At 41.3% G+C, this 16247-nt stretch overlaps 1 protein-coding gene across 1 annotated transcript in view; it reads left to right on the forward strand.

Moving 5' to 3' along the window:
* PITPNM3 (PITPNM family member 3) overlaps positions 1-16247 on the forward strand; it is a 498866-nt gene that overhangs the window by 355741 nt on the left and 126878 nt on the right. The window contains exon 8 of the mRNA XM_066599616.1: positions 5394-5513. Within this exon, the coding sequence (XP_066455713.1) occupies positions 5394-5513 (120 nt within the window). The remainder of the gene's footprint in view (positions 1-5393; positions 5514-16247) is intronic.

Consider the following 16247-nt stretch of genomic DNA (forward strand, 5'->3'; position numbering starts at 1 on the left):
GGCCATCGTATACGACAGTCAGTCATCCCTAGTAGTGGTACGAGGGACAATAGCAGCCCAGCAATATGTTCAGGTCATCCTGCAGCCACACGTGTTCCTCTCATGGCAGGGCTTCCAAGAGGCATTTTCCAGCAGGATAATGCTCGGCTGCACACAGCAAGGATGTCACAGGAGCTTTCACAACATTGTTACATTTCCATGACCTTCCTGGTCGCCAGGTTTATCACCAATACAACATGTATGACAACATGTATGGGACCATGTGGGATGCCAACTTTGACAACCTATGATTTTGCATGATCTAGAGGCTCAGTTACAGCAAAAATGGACCAATATGCTGCAGGATACAATACAGAACTTGTGTGCCTCCATGCCCACCTGTATCACATTTTGTATCCAAGCTAGAGGTGGTACAACAGGGTACTAGAGCCTCCATTCCTGTCTGTATCACATCTGGTATCCAAGCTAGAGATGGAACAGCAGGGTACTAGAACCTCCATGCCCACCCTTACCACATCTTGTATCCAAGCTAGAGGTGGTGCAGCAGCGTACTAGAACCCCCATGCCCTTCCATATCACATATTGTATCAAAGCTAGAGGCAGTACAACAGGGTACTAGAGCCTCCATGCCCACCTGTATCACATCTTGTATCCAAGCTAAAGGCAGTACAACAGGGTACTAGAGCGTACATGCCCACCCATATTGTTGTGGCCCAGAGTTGGGTACTACAATAAAAATGTGGTTATTTTTATTTAAATGTGTGTATATGCCTTTAAAATGTTCACCTGCAGCATTCCTGATTGGCTGCCCATTACCTGATTCCCATTGGCCTGAAAGCACCTAGCAACAGTTTAGTGATTGGAGGACAGGATAGTCAGAAGATAGCAGACCTGTGATTGGTGTGTTGGTTGCTTAGCAGCACCAGAGCCTGCATGGGAAGATAATTTCAAGTGTGCGTAAGAGGCAGTTAGGGAGTTAGAGAGAGACCGGCGAAGAGGAAGGATAAGAGCAAAGAGAAGCAAGACAAAGTAGATTACAGTGCGGTGGGAAGGAGAAGGTGTAGTAAGTAACAGGAAAAGATTGTAATGAAAGAATACAGAAGGACAGCATAATGAAGAAGGATATAGAAAGAAGGATTGTATTAAGAAAAGAAAGTTATAAATACAAGGATTATATATACACAGAAGGTTAGAGACTGAAGATTATAAGCGGAAGGATAGAGAAAGATAAATTAATAAATAAAAAAAGGGACAGCAGTAAAATACAGAGAGAAAAAAAATATATAAATGTAAAGTAAAGAGGACAGATGTCATGCCTGTAATTACTCACCTCGGGATGAAATGCAGAAGTAGAGCCTATCTATGTCTAAGAAAGTCCAAGAAGTGTCCACTGTATGAATATGATAAATTGAAGACCTCTCTCAAAAAATAAATTGTTTTAATGTTTTATTGTTCAACCTGAGTCCTGGAGTTTTCCTTCTCACCACTTTACCATCAGCACTGAAGTGTACTACACCACCCTCCAGGATAGGGGACTACATCCCCATTTTTATTTTATTTTGTCCTTTTTTACTGTTTTTGCCCGGAACAGGTCAAGGCCTGTATACGGGCTGGCATCACGAATAAATTAATATTTTTTACCACCATACCTTGCCAGACCAATGGGTAGCACAAAAGAAACACCAAACTAGAGACTTTAGGTATTTATTATTCTGTCGGTCGCTGCAGTCTGTGAGGTGGGAAAGCAGAGGAGCCACCGCCGCCATTGCCCACAACTAACATCCCTCATGTTCATGCCCACCACAATATCACATCTTGTATCCAAGCCAGAGGTGGTACAACAGGGTTCTAGAGCCTCCATGCCTACCTGTATCACATCTTGTATCCAAGCTAGAGGGGGTACAACAGGGTTCTAGAGCCTCCACACCCACCCGTATCGCACCTTTAATCCAAGCTAGAGGTGGTACAACAGGGTACTACAGCCTCCATGCCTGCCTGTATCACATCTTATATCCAAGATAGAGGCAGTACAACAGGGTACTACAGCCTCCATGCCCGCCAGTATCGCATCTTGTATCCAAGATAGAGGCGGTACAACAGGGTACTACAGCCTCCATGCCCGCCAGTATCGCATCTTGTATCCAAGATAGAGGCGGCACAACAGGGTACTAGAGCCTCCCTTCATGGGTTCAGTTTACTGCAATAAATTATCCATTTGCTCTGATACTGTAATCACTCATATCAACGTTACAATCACACAGAGAAAGTTTCATTTGATTCTGACAACTCCTTCTATGTGCTTGTTTTTTTTTGACAATGAGGGTACATCAAGCTTTTTTTTAGCTGTCTACATGATGAAGAGGAGCTCGAAAAGCTAGAATTCTGGCATGATCTGTGCTTGCTTTTTTATAGCTTGAATGAATGATAAGTCAATGGTATATTAAAAACCAAAGGTGCTTTAGTCTTTAACAACAAATGTAACGCATTTCAATGTTCACAGACCTCTTCACCAGACAGCTGAGTGAACATTAGGCATATATGTTCTGCATTTTGGTCCCACACAGCGGAGAATTACTTGGCCAGCTGGAGGAACATTCATCCAGCTCTCTGATTAAGAGGTCTGTGAAGCTTGAAACACATTACTTTCATTGGTTTTTAACCCATTTATGCCACAGGACGTAAGTTTACATCATGGCAGCATGGTACTTGGTGCACCAGGACGTAAATTTACATCATGTGGATGGCGCGAGATGCAACAGTGATGATGCAGAAGGACAGCGATCCCCACTGTTAACCCCATGTATGGTATCTATGTAGATCGCAGCATGTAAAGGGTTCACAGAGGGAGGGCGCTCCCTCTGTGACATTATCAGACCCCTGGGATGTATTCACAGAGGGCCGATGGGTTGCCATTGCAGCGTCCAAGGAGCAGGCCAACAGCTGAGAAGATGGCGTGGTAGATAAGTATAATTATGTCATGGTTGCTCTACCATCACCTCCCCTGGGGGTAGCTCAGGACCCATCCACGTTACTGCTGGCGGAGGTCATAGGTAGAGGGTAACTAACGGTTACCTTAAAGTTCATTGTCACTTATGACGCCACCGTTCCATCCTTTGCAGTGAATCCTGAAGGTGTAATATATAGTCACAGGGATAACTTTCTGAACAAAACGGGGAACGGTCGGTAATGTCTGTTTACTTAACTTCAGCAAGATAATAGTAGTTCAGCACAAAGTTCACTTCTTGAAAGTGGTGTGACAAGGAGGCTCTTCCGGGGTAATCCGGACAATCAACAGTCTCAGTTATCTGTGTGATCCCACACCTGGCGACTTTCTGTCTCTCCTACTCTCTACCGGTCAACACTCATGCTTCAGGTGCTTTCCTTCTCTCTCTCTGTGTGTTTTAGTGATGACACTGGCACATCCTGGGTAGAGCAGGCCCAGGCCAAGCTGAAGAATGTCGTTCAGCCTCTTCCATTCACCCACACACAGACCAATCTGTGTCTGTGTGGCTCACTTGCAGACTTCTCTTGCAAGAAGGCAGAAGATTTGCTAACTCCCTTGCATTCCCTTAGTAAACAGACACACACACATATATATATATATATATATATATATATATATATATATATATATATCACAAGACATACAACAAGATACATTTCTCAGACAAAACCCAGACATTAACTCATTCAGGGCTGCAAAGGTGCAATACACATCACAAATGCATACTACATAGAAGACACTGACAATACCATTGTACGAGACAAACATATAACATTATGGAGAGGCCACATTAACTCTGGGCTACTACATCATGGCAACAGGATGGCAGATACCGGCATCCAGGCTTGCCATTGGCTATGATGGCTATTGTAAGCAATAAGGCATTGCAGAACAGAAAAAACACATATTTGGTTTCATCATATCCGTAATGACCCTTACAATAAATTGAACACACTATTTATTCAGCATGGCAAAAAACGTAAAGATGCTACCTAAAAATGGAGGCAAAATACTTATTTTGTTTATTTTGCCTCACAAAAAATGCAATAAAAGTCATACATACCCCAGAATTGTACAAATAAAAACTACTTTTTCTCATGTAAAAATCAAGCCCTCCCAGAACTCTGAGCATGAAAAATTTAAAAAAGATATGGGACTTTGAATGCAGTGATGTAAAAATAATGATAATTTCTAAAAAAGGGATTTTTATTGTGCAAAACTGTAAAAAAATAAAATAAAATTATATTTTTGGTATTGTTGTAATCGAACCTACCCACAGAAAAAATGTACTGTGTCGTTAATGCTGCATGATTAAGGCCGATCTCACCTGAGCGGATTTGAATTGCGGATTCTGCGATCACCATCCACACGTATAATACATGGTAATACATGGGCATTGAAGGGCATTGACTTTTGAAGTTTCGCTCACACTTGCCGGTAGGAATTGTGGATTCTGCAAGCAGAAAAAATATAGGTGCATGCTCTATTTTACCCTGGATTCTGTGCGTATGAGCTTCTTTGATCTCTACAGATGCGTTCTATCCGCAGTGCATACGCAATTAACAATGCGTATTGACGTGGATTTTTACGCAAGTTGCTACGGGACTAGATAACAAATGAAATGAAGAAAGCAGTCCTTTGTGAGCAGCAATGCAGGACAGAGTCTGGGGACCAACACCCCCATCCAGACTGCTGTCTGCAACCTATTCCTCCACAAGAATAAGTGTTTGTTTGTTTTTTAAAGTGGTTTATACTACTTCCTAAAAAAGTAGTATCAACCAGCTAAGCCAAGAGAGCAGTATGCTGTTCTGAAGGCATGACTCTCAGAAGCACTCTCACCACAAGAGAATGTTGCCTGCATGGTCACCTGAGTGATAGAAGGGTTTTTCCAGATGGTTGTGCAACATTCTGATGTCATTCCCTGCTTGCATTTGTTCCTCTGCATGGATGATACGTTGTCATACACAGTACATCCACACGGAAAACCGAAAGCATACACGACCATACGCAATTCGCTTCCGCTATCATTTTCAAGTAGAGTTGAAAATTCCCCAAAAATCATTGCATCCTCATGGCCATAGGCTATAGCCTTAAGGGGTTAAAAGACTAGATTTAGCACCTTTTGGCTTTTTACAAAGCATTGTCATGCTATGGGCAGTATTTACTGTGGAATCTGGAGGTGGACACCCACTCCGGATTCTGCAATGCAAATCCGCCCATGTGCAGCAGGCCTTAGCGTTACTAAGCATCTCACAATATCTTAAATTACATTTCACTCTAGCCTGCTGCCTACAACGGATAACCTCTAACCTATTAGGTTCTTGATATTTTGCTCTCACATTTCCAATCCTTACTGGTAAATCAGATTTTGTTTTTGGTCTTCTTGCAGGTCTGTCTGATTGGAGACTGTGTTGGAGGGATACTGGGTTTTGATGCGCTATGCTACAGTGCCAAGACACCTGGAGAGAGTCAGAACAGCAGCCGGAGGGGAAGTGGCAGCAGCATACAGGTATATTACTAATAATATGTGTTTTTTTTTACTAATAGCAATATGTCTTGTGGAAACCTTTAGAATATTAATGTATCTGTAGCATCCACAACCTGGGGAATTTCTATTTATTAACAGTTTTAAATACTAGTAATGGAAAACAGAACATAATGACACTGTCAATCACATGGCCTTTACATCCTCAAATAGAACAGAAGAAAATGTCACATGTGGCAGACACCCAAAATCAAAGGGAAATTCTGAGATTAAATATGGTTAATCAATGTCAAAACCTGAGAGGGAACCCGATATTATACTGACTAGATAATCTTCAGCTCAATTACAAACATGCTGGTTCTAGAAAGGAAGTATCTGAAATTGGAAATGATAAGCATGACTAGCAATGAGTGAAGGACCCACTTCTTAAAAGGATATTGGTTTTCCCTGTGGAAAGCGCTAAATTGGCAAAAGGAGTCATATAGGTCATGTAATGCTTCTATGGGAAAAAAGGTATGCAGATCTCCCCTTCCAGGAAGAAAAATACTGAATTTCTAAAGCCATATACTGCAAGGTAGCTACCCTATAAGACAATGTCTGAGCCTTTAATAGATCTTACCACAGTACTAAGATAAGAAACCAAACCAGAATTACAGTGCAGGAAGACCTTTGTTCTTGACATACGCTGCACTTTACCCAGCCATTTCTGAGGAAGGGGCTGCATCCTCGAAACACGTCATATCGAGTTTTTTTTTGTAAATTAATGAAGAATCTGGTTATCTTCCTTGCTTTAATGATTTTCTCCGATAGAAAAGATGCACATTGGGTTCACATATTTTAATTCTCTGCAAGCCCAAAAAAAAGAGAACTATCAGCAGATAGCTGTTTTAGGGATGTTGCCCCTCATCAGTGCAGAGCAGGGCACTGGGTTTGGCTGGCTGAGAGGTTTTTACATAGTAACATAGTATGTTAGGCAATATCTATCTAGTTCAGCCTGTTTCAACCACCCTTTGTTGATCCAGAGGAAAGCAAAAAACCCCAACGAGGCATAAGCCAATTAGCCCATTTGGGGAAAAATTCCTTCCCAACTCTATAACAACTGTCAGAATAATCCCTGAATCAACATTTGATAGTTCCTATCTCAATGTAAGACCCAGGTCAACAACCTGCTGGTCACCTAATCTCTATAACCTGCAATATCATTGCGTTCTAGAAAGGCATCTAGTCCCCTCTTAAACTCCTCTATGGATTTTGCTATTACCGCGTCCTCAGGCAGAGAGCTCCACAGTCTCACTACTCTTACCGTAAAGAACCCCCTTCTGTGTTGGTGATCAAACCTGCTTTCTTCTAGACGTAGAGGATGCCCTCTTGTTACCATTTCAGTCCTGGGTATAAACAGGAGAGATCCTTGTATTGTCCCCTAATGTATTTATACGTAGTTATTTAATCGCCTCTTAGCCGTTGTTTTTCTAGGGTAAGTAATTCCAATTTTGATAGCCTCTCTGGGTATTCTAGTCTTCTCATTCTGTTTATTAATTTGGTTGCCCTTCTTTGAACTTCCCCAAGCACTGTAACATCTTTCCTGAGCACCGGTGTCCAAAACTGTACACAGAATTCCATGTGAGGCCTGACAAGTGCCTTCTATTGGGAGAATAATGTTCTCGTCTCTCGCCCCTATGGCTCTTTTAATGCATCCTAAGACTTTATTTGCTTTTGCAACTGCTGACTGGCATTGATTGCTACAGTTAAATTTACAACCCACTAGTACCCCCAGGTCTTTCTCCACATCACGTTTCCCTAGCGGTACCTCATTTAGTGTATATTGGTGACATATCCGTTTCTCCTGCCCATGTGCATAACCTTACATTTATCAACATTGAACTTCATTTGCCATTTTTCTGCCCAAGCCCCCAGCTTATCTAGGTCTGTTTGTAGCCGTACATTGCTCTCCTTTGCATTAATTACCTTGTATAATTTTGTATCATCTGCAAATATTGATATTTTGCTGTGCAGCCCCTCTATCAGGTTGTTGATAAATATATTGAACAGAATGTAACCCAATACTGAACCCTGTGGCACCCCACTAGCAACAGTGGCCTAATCAGAGTATGAACCATTTATTATCATCCTCTGTTTTCTATCTCTGAGACAGTTTTTAACCCAGATACACACATTTTCGACAAGACTGAGCTGCCTCATTTTGTATATCAACCTGTTATGCGGCGCGGTGTCAAATGCTTTAGAGAAATCCAGATATACAAGATCAATAGACACTCCCAGGTTCAGCCTAGAACTTACTTCAAGCTGATCAAATTGGTCTGACATGATTGACCCATCATAAACCCATGCTGATTAGGAGTTATACCATTGTTTTCCTTTAGGTATTTTAGGATGGCGTCTCTCAGAAACCCCTTGCATATTTTTCCAATTATTGAAGTGAGACTTACCGACCTGTAGTTACCAGGCTCTCTTTTGGACCCCTTTTTGTGTATTGGAACCACATAGGCAAAGTGTCAATCCAATGGTACAACCCCGGTCTTGGTAGTGTCCATAAACATAAGAAATAGCGGTCTAACTATCACGTCACTTAGTTCCCTTAGAAATCTTAGGTGTATTCCATCTGGACCCGGCGATTTATCGATTTGAATCCATCTTTGACATGGGTAGAGAGGGTACTCTTTCTCTTTGTAGAGAGCTCCAAGTTGGTATAGGAATTCCTAAATGTCATGCAGTGTTCCCTGGGAAAAAAGGTTGCAAACTGTCTCTCTAGTTTCATCTATTAGAAGGTAGCTATCCTAAAAGTCAGTATTCAACCTTTCAAGAGGCTTTGGTACAAAAAACATAAAACAGCTGTCTATTGATAGGTCTCTTTTTCTTGTAGAGAATATTCTAATTTGGCTTACATGCTTACTCATGTTGCAAAGGTTATTAAAAGGTCACACATTGACATATAGGGTAGGTACCTTCCAATAGGTGCACTAGAGAGTGTGTTTTCCTTCTTCCTGGAAGAAGAGCTAATTTATTTTTCCAGTTCTTGTGAGTGTGAAATGGGTTAGGTGAATGAACCATGGAGTCCAGCAGATAGTGAAAGCAAGAATTTTTAATAATTGAAATTCCATAAATGTCAATGTTTAAATGAAAGCAAAAGAAAAGCAAAAAGTAACATATTGCTATCTTTGTGGGGTCTCGGTATTATGTTGAAGCCAATGTATGAGTTTAGTAACAAATAGCTGCTTTCTTTCAGAAACAGTGCCTTTTTTTGTCAATGGGCTGGCTTAGGTACTGCAGCTAGAATGGCAGTAAACTTCAATGCCATATACAATTTCATTTAACAACTTTAAATATAGTATAACTATTCCACTACAACATAACTGTTACATTTTCAGAGATCCAATATGGCACCCCTCACAGATGTCATTGACATATCAATCCAACACATAATTGATGTCCACAATGGATCAATATAGACAAATATTAAGTCACCACAACACTGGGAACACAAAATACTACAAATAACAGCAACAAAAATATGGGGATGGGTAAGCTACCTAATTAAACTTGATGTTGCAAGACCTTCAATAAAAGCAGGGTGATCACCCTGATAGGGGTGGCCATATGTCAGGAACCTAAGGGGCCTAGTCTGTCCCTAGATGGGGTGGGGAAGGGGGTAGAAAGACGTTAGATGCAAATGGAAAGAGAAATGCATACAACACAGTATTTGGCAGAAATTAAAAAGCCCCACAGAATAAACAGCCACAGATACTTAGCTGACAGGGGTCCATTGCCTCACCAAACAATTCAGGCAGGACAATAACCAGCATCCATGTAGAGTTGGGCCAAAATAAATACACTTCCTTTAGGGCTGATTGGCCAGTTAGGGTAAACACCTGCCTGCCAGCCAATCACTACATAAACCACAGGAGATATTGCAGCAGGGCACATTATACACTGAGCCCACTGAGGAATTTACAATAGACGACACCTCAGGGGTCTCTGTAGTGACAGGAACAAGGCAGCAAAAATCTCTGCCATTAGTAAGTTCATGTGAGACAGCTTATGGTCACGTGGGCCAGGATTGGCGTTGAGACGTCATCTCGCTCCACTTCTTGATTGCGACCAGCATGCCACAGCAATAGTAGAATAACGCAGAAATCACTCATGCCTGCCACTTTAGATGAAAACATGTTGCTCGTTAATCACAACCAGTTCAGCCAGTATTTAGATAGCACACACAGTATGTTGACACCCCAATGCCAATGACAAAAATGTTATGTAGGTAGTGGAAGAACTGGAGAAAAGAAAACTATAACACTTTTGAAGTTTTGCGTTGGAATGAATGAATTGTAACAAATTGAATTTTAGTTCAACTCTAGATTCAAAGGATGGAGTAAGTGTTATGCTTTTGGAAGATGAGGTCTTTGGCCTACATGGATATGAAATGAAGCCTTTCACTCTCAGGGCATAAAGGAAAGATTTTCAATTACATATTAGATGGACGCTTGTGATCTCGCTCACATTTTTCCATACAGACATTGTTCTATTTCCGTACTAAAGGATATACTGCATAATTGTTCTAAGATTTTCTGTGCCATGAAATATCAGGGGCATATGCAAACCAGATTATTACACTGATAGAGTGAAGGGAAGAGCCTCGAAGACTAGAATTAAAGAGTGTGGAAATTCAAGTTACTGCAGTGTATTTCAAACCCAAAAATATTCCAGATAACGTTTAGTATATTATAGCTGAACTCCTGCTTTCCCGTGGCATGTCCACAATTCAATTGCGGACAGACCTTGGATTGGAAGGCTTCCATTGACTTTAATGGAAGCCATCCATGCAGGATCCACACTGAAATGGAGCATGCTGCGCTTCATTTTGGACCAAAAAGGCCGCAAAATACATCTGCATGCTTTAATTCCAGTGTGGACACCCATGTTTCTCTATGGGTGGCTTAGACTGTGGATCGTCAAATCCAAGATATCAAAAATATACAAATACAGAAAAGCGAAACAATATTATACTTAGCATCCATGACACATGGCAAATCAGTCTGGGGTAGTCCCATCGATGTTTATCAACCCCAGAGGTTGAGTATAGACTTCACCAGCAGCATTCCAGGGTAGACTCTGCCTGCTTTTGTCTGCAATTAACTTGTAAACCATGGATGACGCTACATGATATTTCTACAAAATTATCTAATGAGACATTTTATAGCCATTCTGTCAACTGTTGTAAGGCAAAGCTTTCCTTTAATCTATTAGGCCGCTTTCACACAGGCTACAAAATCGTGTGGTTTTCTTGTGATGCCACAGTGCTACAAATCGCATGTATATGAAGCCCATGCTTTCCAATGGGTTCCTTCACTTTAGCGATGTTTTGTAGGCTGCTACATTGCGAGAAAAAAAAAGATTATTGCCGCCATTTGCTATGTTTCCCTTTGGAGCCTTCCTTTGTGCTGCATCACATTGTGCGAAAAAGCGGTTTTCGTGCGGTGCGATGCAGCTTTTACAGTAGGAAGTCCAACTATTTTAGCCATAAGATAATCCCTAGCTGCATTAAAAAAATGAACACAATACATCATCTAACAGGCGCTGTCTGCTCCGCCGCACGTCTTCTCCTGAAGCTCCAACACACTTGTCTGCAGTTTTCAGCAGCGCTTCCTGTACAACCAAACTGGTAACACATGAATAGCAGGTTAGCCTGCAGGTCCTAAGAGCTCTTACAAAAAGGTGTTTGTGCGGTGCGCAAATCCATTAGCATCATGGTTTAGGAGGAATGATTTTAGGTGTCGGCTTGTGTCAGGTGTAAAATAGGGGATTTCCAAGCTATGAGTTTATGTTGAAAACCTCGTAATATCTGCTCATGGTATAGAGTCAAAATATACTCCTTCCATTTAAGGGATGCTGTCAGAGGTGGCAAAATATGCTGCAACAGAATCAAAATATCTAATATGCACATTTATGGTGCAATTGCTGCAGATTTGCTAATGGTAATGAGTGGATTTTGGCACTGATCCGTCCGTGGAGGAATATTTCGCCATGTGTGAAAATTCCCTAACTATGAAAGAACAAGAGAATTGAAAAGCAAAGATTTATATAAACTTCAAAAAGACAAAAAAACAGGAAATAGGCTGAGAACTCAATCCAGTCCTATAATCAAAACCAAAAACCCTCTTGCCATAAGCAATAACGAGGAATTGGATCCCTTTAACCCTTTAACGCTCCATGATGTACATTTACGTCCTGCAGTGTCGGGGTATCTATAAAGAGAGATCGCGGGGCAACCTCCCTTAATACAGCGCGGGCGTCAGCTGTTTATTACAGCTGACACCCACGGGCAATAGCTGCAATCGGCCGTGCGGCTAATCAGTGATATTAAGCCTTTAAATGCTGCTATCAATTCTGACAGCACCAATTAAATCCCCCGAATGATGTTCTGGGGTCCCGTACACCAGGTGAGATCGCAGGGAGCCGTGCAAGTGTCATGGCAGCTAGGGGACTTCTGAAAGGCCCTAGGGCTGCCTTAGCAGACTGCCTATCAAGCCATCCCAGTGGGGGGGCTTGATAGACTGTCTGTCAAATTGCAGTATGATGTAATGCTACAGCATTACATCATACTGCAGGAGCGATCAAAAAATCACTAGTTGTGATCCCCTAGGGGGGGGGGGGGGCTAAAAAAAGAAAGTAAAAATCAGATCAATAAATTTTTACTGATTGTAAAAACAAAAAAAAAGTTATAAACGCTTAAATAACCCCCGCCCCCTTTTGCCATATCTATCTATAATAAAAAAAAATCTAAATCATAAAAACGAAAGTACATATTTGGTATCACCACGTCCATAAAAGTCTGATCTATCAAATTATTTACCCTGCACGGTGAACGTCATCCAAAAAACACGCCAGAAATGCACTTTCAGTCATCCTGTCTCACAGAAAAAATGCAATAAAAAGCGATCAAGTAGTCATATGTATTCCAAAATGGTACCAATGTAAACTACAGGATGTCTTACAAAAAATGAGCCCTCATACAACTACGTTGACAGAAAAATAAAAAAGGTGGCGTCAGAAAATAATTTAAAAAAATTAAATATCTTTGAAAGAAAATAAAAGTAGTACAGCAAAAAAAATAAATAAACTATACAACTTGGTATCGTAGTCATCGTACTGACCCATAGAATAAAGTTATCATGTCGTTTTTGTTGCAGTTTGGGCACCTTAGAAAGAAGACGCACTGAAAGGCCTTAGTCAGACGGGCGTCTTTTCGCGCAATTTGCGCATGCGTCCAGCGATTTTATAAAACCATTGCTTTGCAATGGTATCGGACACATGAGCGCTTTTTATGCGCTCGTCCGATAAATTATAGAACAGAAATCGCAGATCGCACCTATCTGCGATCTGCGATTCCTGTTCTCTTCTCTATATGCGCTCAATGGGGCCGGCAGCAGCAGCGCCGACCCCATTGAGAACATATACTAGACAAATCATTCTTCTCTGCCACAGCTGTAACAGCTGTGGCAGAGAAGAACGATGTTTGCCCATTGAATTCAATGGAGACGGCAATACAGCCGGCTCCATTGAAAGCAATGGGCTGCCGGCGATCGCGGGATGAATTTTCGGGAAGGGCTTAAATATATAAGCCCTTCCCTGCAATTCATCCAGAAATGTGTAAAAATAAAAAAAATATATATACCCCCGCCGGTCCCGGCAGACGGAGTTCAGCCGCAGCCGGCGGCAGTTCTCTGAACTGCTCTCTGTAGTAATCAGCAGCCGGGGATTTAAAATCCCCGCCTGCTGAATGAGCTGCCTCTGATTGGTCACAGCCTGACCAATCAGAGGCAGCTCTCACTCACACCCATTCATGAATTCATGAATGGGTGTGAGTGAGAGCTGCCTCTGATTGGCTCAGTGCAGGGACCAATCAGGGGCAGCTCTCACTCACACCCATTCATGATTAAGGGGTTAAAATATAACTTTTATTGAATTACACAAAGATTGCACATAGAAACAAAAATAGTTAAAAGCCCAGTATGTGCTGCAGACATATATAATTTATATTGTGGTTTAATACTATCCACATTGTCAATGTTATCCCATATTCTGATAGCTGTCAGTCTATGGCTAGAGTAATATTTGCATTTGTAATTTAGCAGGTCAGTACTGGAGAGGATGATCAAATGGTCAAAAAATAAACGTGCCACGCATTCCCCGTAGAGACCAATAGCACCAAATAAATTCTCCTAGTTGGAGGTACAGGGAAGCCTCCAGAGTTCTGCCTATAGCATCTTTGTATTGAGCGCCCAAAAATGCATAAGCCAATATAATTTTTATTGATAAGAAGCTTTCTGATGCTGAACAGTGTTATCCTTGTAAAAAGCTTTTCTCGTTATACTGTAAGATACTGAAATTGAAATGTTATGACTTTTGCCGTTTGTCAGCGAGGAGATTATTTATTGTATAGTGACAGAAGATCTGTGCGTTGGGACAGCAATATTTACATGAATGTTCCTATAAGTGAAATGATGAAACTGCGCTCTTCCAAAGCACATGAAAAGTTCAGGATTGATCTATAACATTGTTCACAGACAGTTATTACCATGTTATACAAACACAAAGCTAAGATTGATGGGGAACAAGTACAGAAAACATCCCCTGAATTCAATATGTACAATGTCGGGCTGATGTTGAGAGATAGCTCTTGAGCTGAAATTCATCCAGAGTATTGTCAGCTTGTAGACGTCTGATAAATCAAGTGCCCTAGGGAATTACTGGTACGGGGTCATTTAATATACCTTCCCGTTAAAAGCTCCTATAGTAGTCAGCTGGCCTGTTACTGAACCACTAGATATAAACACTAAATGGAAAATGTTAGCCATTGGGTACAGCAAGCCCACGTACCCATTTCTGTGATATTGACACTCATTTATTCATTGTGCAACATTTTACAGTGGGTGATACTAAGAAGGAGCAATTATATTTATAGCCTATGGGATATATCTGAAGACAGATGTAAATTGCTTTTGATATACTGATATTTAATAAGAAGATCAAAGCTTTATTGAAAACATGGTAAGGGGTAAAAATAAACACATAAACTTAAGGTCTTGTACTTGGCCAATTATTGAGCCTGAATGCTCGTTCGCCAAACAACTGGTCCATGTAATAGAATGCTCAATAAGCCAACAAAGAAGCAAGCACTCGTTCATCACTTGGCCGAGTTTGGTTGATAGAGATGAGCGACCATGCTCGTTTAGGACAATTACTTGATCAAGCATCGCTTTTTTCGAGTAACTGCCTACTCGGGCGAAAAGATTCGGGGGCGGAGGGTGGCGGGGTGGAGCGGGGGGGTAGCAGGGGGGAGCTCTCTCTCCCCCCCCACTCCACACCGCAACCCCCCGCTTACCCCTGGTGCCCCTAGAATCTTTTCGCCCGATTAGCAGTTACTCGAAAAAAGCGATGCCCGATCAAGTAATTGCTCTAAACAAGCACGCTTGTTCATCTCTATTAGTTGAGCATAAAAAATGCTCGTTGGTCTGCTACACACCTTCCCAATATGCAGCCGATCAATGACAGTTAAATGGGGATGAACAATTGTGTTAGCAATTGGTCATCACCATAGAGCAAATATTTTGCCCGTGTATACAGAGGTAATGAGCGCTGATTGAAATACTCATTGGCTGTCAGTGGTCATTAGCACGGGCAGATTATCTGTCCAAGTTAATCATCAGGGATCCACTGCTTGTAATCCTGTTGATCAGTTTATTGGGTGAGTGCTGCTGTCACTTCAGTCCATGCCATGCAGAGCACCGTAAATTGTATAGCGGCTATGCCTGGTATTGCATCTGAGTCGCATTCACTTAAGTGGGACTAAGCTGCTCTCAGGCATGTGATCCTTGAACATGACATCACATGCCTGAGAAGAGGCTGCGGCACTTACACAAGCACTCTTCAATCACTTGATCATCAAGCATCACGAGTGGTAAACCCTGCTGGTCAACTATTGATGAATTATCCCGAGGATAGGTCATTAGTAGGTTAGTCCCAGAAAACCCATTTAAGAATGCTTTATGTGGGCTATTAGGTGGCGGCCCAAAGATTTGCCTGGGATGTTTGAAGTTTCAATCTATTCTATAATTCTAAAGTAAATACATCCAAGCATCGGAATCTCGTATCTATAGATCAATCATTGATATACAGCTCATGATTCAAAGACCTGCATAACCTTAAAGAAGGTAACAATGGAACTTGTAGTTCTATTGCAGATGACATTACCTAAGCTATCTAAGCCGGTATAAACTCAAGTGGCTTTTGAACTTTGAATCATAATTATTACGGTTCGACCTACAACCTTTCCCCTTCTCCAGTAAATCTGTTATTTTACATTTTGTAATGTCAAGTGCTGACGTCAGGATGAAATAAATCTATACCGTAGAAAGAGAGTATTAGGTAATGTCAAGCCTCATATTGACAAAGTAAGTAATTAGATGAGAAGCATTAAAAAGACTGTCTTGCTCCTGACAATCCTGTCTAGATTATAACCTTTAGTAAGAGAAAGGGAATGGAAGCAAAATGTGAAGCTGAAGAAATAAATTAGGCAAGGAAATCGGAAGACAGCCTTTAAGTCAGTGATAAACTAGCCAACTGCTTAATAAAGATTTCATAGTGTAATACATTCTTAATGTTACTGTAAATATTTTAGTCTACTACAAAGATAAATTTGGTAGAAAATTCTTCACACATAGTGTAATGTCATTTCTTCAA

The sequence above is a fragment of the Eleutherodactylus coqui genome, chromosome 4 (genome assembly GCF_035609145.1).
Source record: "Eleutherodactylus coqui strain aEleCoq1 chromosome 4, aEleCoq1.hap1, whole genome shotgun sequence".
Lineage (NCBI taxonomy): Eukaryota > Metazoa > Chordata > Amphibia > Anura > Eleutherodactylidae > Eleutherodactylus > Eleutherodactylus coqui.